The sequence below is a fragment of the Tribolium madens genome, unplaced genomic scaffold, assembly GCF_015345945.1.
Source record: "Tribolium madens isolate multiple individuals breed KSU strain unplaced genomic scaffold, Tmad_KSU_1.1 Scaffold_20;HRSCAF=117;Tcas5.2_LG4, whole genome shotgun sequence".
Classification (NCBI taxonomy): domain Eukaryota; kingdom Metazoa; phylum Arthropoda; class Insecta; order Coleoptera; family Tenebrionidae; genus Tribolium; species Tribolium madens.
In genome coordinates this window covers 278,422-283,114 of record NW_025400985.1, presented here as the reverse complement: position 1 = coordinate 283,114, position 4,693 = coordinate 278,422, and the positions used below count along the sequence as shown (strand labels likewise).

The 4,693-nt window shown below is 32.7% G+C and overlaps 2 protein-coding genes across 3 annotated transcripts in view; one reads left to right on the top strand and one right to left on the bottom strand.

The window, feature by feature from the left end:
- The window catches only part of LOC123005976 (RAC serine/threonine-protein kinase), a 7,873-nt gene extending 6,103 nt beyond the window's left edge, over window positions 1-1,770 (bottom strand). The window contains exons 1-3 of the mRNA XM_044400087.1: window positions 1,477-1,770; window positions 999-1,331; window positions 590-941 (exon numbers count right to left, since the gene is read on the bottom strand). Of these exons, the coding sequence (XP_044256022.1) occupies window positions 590-941; window positions 999-1,324 (678 nt within the window). The 5' untranslated portion in view covers window positions 1,325-1,331; window positions 1,477-1,770. The remainder of the gene's footprint in view (window positions 1-589; window positions 942-998; window positions 1,332-1,476) is intronic.
- A 1,629-nt stretch (window positions 1,771-3,399) lies between these two features.
- LOC123005594 (titin) overlaps window positions 3,400-4,693 on the top strand; it is a 10,286-nt gene continuing 8,992 nt past the window's right edge. The window contains exons 1-3 of one of the 2 annotated variants that reach the window (XM_044399409.1): window positions 3,400-3,942; window positions 4,039-4,249; window positions 4,320-4,374. In XM_044399409.1, coding sequence (XP_044255344.1) covers window positions 4,127-4,249; window positions 4,320-4,374 — 178 coding nt within the window. In that variant the 5' untranslated portion in view covers window positions 3,400-3,942; window positions 4,039-4,126. Of the gene's footprint in view, window positions 3,943-4,038; window positions 4,262-4,319; window positions 4,375-4,693 lie in introns of both variants that reach the window. The other variant, XM_044399408.1, reaches the window with a different exon arrangement.

The window sequence follows — 4,693 nt, the reverse complement described above, 5'->3', positions numbered from 1 at the left end:
CTTTGGACCAAAAATGTCTTAAAAAAGTAGCGAAATTTCTAGAAAAGCGTGCAAAAACGCTCAAAAAAAATGTAATTTTTGACCTAATTTAGTTTTTGTTACGTCTATAACAATCCATAAAAGAACGTCATTTTTAATCCAATTTGGTGCTTTTTTTGTTGTTTTGACAAAATCTTTCAAATAAAGACGACCTAAATCGAGCAAAATTTGATAATTTTTCGATTTGTTTGACCCTAATTTCTTAAAAAAGTGCGTCTTTGGCTGAAAAGTGTCCTAAAACTAAAAACAAAAACATCATTTGCAACTTAATTTATCGATTTTTTTTTAAAGAGTAAAAGTAACACTATTTTCGCCCAAATTTGGTGATTTTTTAGCGACATTTCTCGGAAAGCGTGCAAAAACGCACAAAAAAAAAGTAATTTTCGACCAAGACAAAACTTCCCTTTTTCTCATCCTAAACGAGTCGCACATGTCTGGAAGTTTGTATTGTTGCTATGCAAATACATATAGTAACTATAGTAACAAATAGTAGTCATAGTAACGAAAATTTCGTCCAGTGGCGTATCATGAAAAAATTATTGTGACTTACGGTTAAAAATGGGTGATTGGTTTTGCGCAAAACGCGATTTTCGGTTTGTGTGTGAGCGACTTCGTCCTTTTGTATAATAACTTCTTTTTTGAGAATTTTAATGGCGTATAAACGCCCAGTGGCTTTTTCTCGACACAAAATGACTTTACCAAATGTTCCTTTTCCTAACACTTTAATAAATTCGAAACTTTCTAAAGTGACTTTTCGTTTGCCTGTTGATGAAATTGAGGTGCCTTGTAGGGAGAATTTCTCACATAAATCGTCCATATTCCCCTCTGAGTTCATTTCAATGTCTTCACAATAAACATTAAGACTATCTATAACCCCCTTAATGGCCATAACCCACTCCTCTCTAGAAAAAAAAAAAAGTGACAATTAGTGTGTTTTTCGGTATTTTAATCACCCCCACCTTTCCCGTTCTGTCTCAACATGAAACATTCTTTCAATGACTGTGGTCCATTGCAGCCCCCTCATTGTGAACGTATAAAGTCTTGGTTTATCGGCCAGCATGATTTGTGACCCTTTCACAGTGAAATTATTCAAGGGGTCATGCATTGAGGTCTCATCTGGTTTATTTTTATAACCTAAAAGTGAACCATCATCCAAGAGGATGAAATAGCGTCGACGCCAATTCCTAATGTGCTCCCCACGCTTGTAAAGCCACCCTTCTTTCACAATCTTGCACTTTGTGAAGTCGGGTTTGGGGTTCAAAGGGCCTGGACCTGCCTCATTCATCTTGCACCTAAAACACACGAATCACATACAAATTTTCTCTGTTGTGATAATATGATACGATTACATCACTGATAAGCCGTGAATTGGGTCAAAACACAACAACAAATCGTGTTTTTGCACTAAAGTTCGTTAGAATTCGACTTGTGACTTACCGATTGTGTTTTGTTTCATTTACAAGCTACTCAAGTCACTTGATTTCGTCACCACAATAATGATGGGCATTTTTTTCGATGAAAATTCGACGTTTTGGTTTAATTGAAAATGGTGATGAATTTACATTTACAAGGACGTGGTTTGACGCAGATATTTTCGTCGTGAAATCCTGGTTCATTAAACTGCCACTGAAGAATCAGGTGTGCGGCGCCAAATTCAAATCAATGTCACTAAATTGACAACTTTTATCACAAATTCGGTGTTGGGACCACAAAAAAGCACTAAGTAAGCACAAATGACACAATTAGAAACATTTACAGGTGTTTGTGACCAGTGATACCAGCTAAAAACATTTAAATTCACCAGATTTCAATTTATTAATAATAAACAAAAAAGTCTATTGGCAACACTGAATTAGTGGTAATCCTTTTAAATTTGTTATATCAGAATAATGTTTCAACTGACGGCTTAATCAGCAATCGCCCGTCACAATTGCCTATAAAAGTTTGACGTTTGAATTTGAAAGTCAAGGTTGCCAAATTAAAAATTTAATTTGACACCAAATCATTTTTTACTCGAAAAGCATGCTAAAACACATAATAAAGGCGAAAATAATGACTTAATTTGATGTTTTTTTTTTGTTGTTTTGACAAAATCTTTCAAAAAAATGACCTAAATCGAGCAAAAGAGTGCATTTTTGACTGAAAAGTTGAGAAAAAGCAAAAACTCAGTTTTTACATTGAAAAAAAAAAACAAAATAACATCATTTGCAACTTAATTTAACGATTTTTTTGGACTTTGGAGCAAAAATGTCCTAAAAAAGTAAAAGTAATACCATTTTCGACCAAATTTGGTGTTTTTTTTAGCGAAATTTCTCGGAAAGCGTACAAAAACGCTCAAAAAAAAGTAATTTTCGACCTAATTTAGTTTTTGTTACGTCTATAAAAATCCTTTTATGTATTTAACAAATGGCTTCCCTTTTTTTTATCCTAAACGAGTCGCACATGTCGGGAAGTTTGTATTGTTGCTATGGAAATACATACAGTAACTATAGTAACAAGTTGTAAAAGTGAAAGTCGTCATAGTAACGAAAATTCCGTCCAGTGGCGGGTCATAAAATATTTATCATATTTTCTGAATCATTTAAATAATCAAGCATTTGGATATTTGAAAAAAAAACATCATTTTTTACTAAAAAGATAAAAATAACACCAATTTAGATCTAATTTCAATGTTTCTCAGAGAAATTTTATTGAAAAATTGCGTTTCCAGCTCACAAACAAGCTAAATTGAGTAAAAAAAAATCCTGAAGAACGTCATTTTTAATGCAATTTGGTGCTTTTTTGTTGTTTTGACAAAATATTCCAAAAAAATGACCTAAATCTAGCAAACTTTGATAATTTTTCGGTTTGTTTGAACCGAATTTCTTAAAAAAAAATGCATTTTTGACTGAAAAGTTTGCTAACACTAACGAAAAAAAGCAAAAACTCAATTTTTACATTGAAAAAAAAAACAAAATAACATCATTTGAGACTTAATTAACGGTTTTTTTGGACTTTGGACCAAAAATTAAATTAATTAAAAATTAAATTTGATACCAAATCATTTACAGTCACTTTTTTACTCGAAAAACATGCTAAAACACATAATAAAGGCAAAAATAATTACTTAATTTAATGGTTTTTTTCGTTTGTTTTAGCAAAATCTTGCAATTAACACCATTTTTGACCATATTTTGTATTTTTCGTAGGATTTTTTTGACAAAATTTCACTCAAAAAGAGCTAAATCGAATAAAACAAACGAAATAACATCAGTTTAGATTTATTTTTGTTGTGCATATTTGACAATATTCTGCAAAATAAATATCGATTTCAATCTAATTTCAAAATAATGTACTTTTTGACCTATTTTAGCCTGTTGAGTGAAATATCGTTTCAAAATTTAAAAATCACCAGATCTGGTGAAATTTCACACTGTTTGCAACACTGCACTTTGACGTAACTAATGTCTTTTAAATTGGCGGCAATTTTGATTCAATCATTTTAAAAATAAAAAATTAGAAAGTGTGCAAAACAGAGCAATAAAATTCATGTTAGATAGAGTATAATAAACCAGAAAATAACCAAACTACGTGTTGAAAATCTAAAAATAGCATCAGTCTTAATTTAGTGTGCTGTGGGCGAGCGTTTGCAATTGTTTTGATAAGTCAATGACCAATGAGGGATATTGATCGGGGTTAGTGTTATACAATCGGGCGCTCCCTATCGGTGACGTCCAAAACTGGCATTCCCCCACCACAAAATCCGTCGCGGCGCCTGAAAATCGACGTTGTAGTACTACTAGTATTCATTATCATGTTAAATCGAAAATTTAGTTTCATCGTTTTTGCAATTTTCGTATTTTTTTACTAAAATAGTGGACATTTTGGTGGATTTATCAAAAAAAAAAATGTAAATCACTTCAGGTAGGTAATTAATTATAGCCCCCTGAAATTGGGTAAATTTCATCGATTATTGATTAGTTTTCTCGAAAAAAACCTCTTGTTTCCCTTAATTTTTAGTAAATTTGGAGGTTAATCCCGAAGATTCGTCATCGTTAGCACTTTTTGTGTTTTTAAACATTTGTTGCTTGCCCTTAATCCAGTAGTCATGTCGGTGGTACCTGGGAGTACCCATGGTGGTGGTGGTGGTGGTGGTGGTGTTAACCCATCACGACGTCAGAAGCGCATGGGTCCTGCCCCTTTTGCCTCCTTTGAGGACCTCTCAGACGAGGTGAGATCCCGTGTAAGCATGCAACTTCTTGTGCCCCATTATAGCCCCCTTTAATCACACTTTATTACAGCTGGAGAGTCCTGAAGACAAAAATCCCGCCGCCGGATCGGTGGTCAGACTTCCAGGTAATTTATTATTGCGATCAAAGTGGATTTTTTATTTGGATTGGCAACACTGACTTCACATTCTGCATTTTTAAACTAGAATTTAGATTACTTTTCTAGAATCTTGAGGATTCTAGAATTGTCGAATTTTGAAAATTTAGTCTTGAAATTTCAAATTCCAAAATATTTGTATAGAATCTTAGAATTTTGTAATTTCAAAGATTTTAGAATTCTGGAACTTTTGAAACCCTAAAATCTCTTTTTAATGTTATAGAATAGCCTCAAGATCTTGAATTTCTATTTCTATATTCTTTGTATTCAGATTTCGAAAATTCTAGTT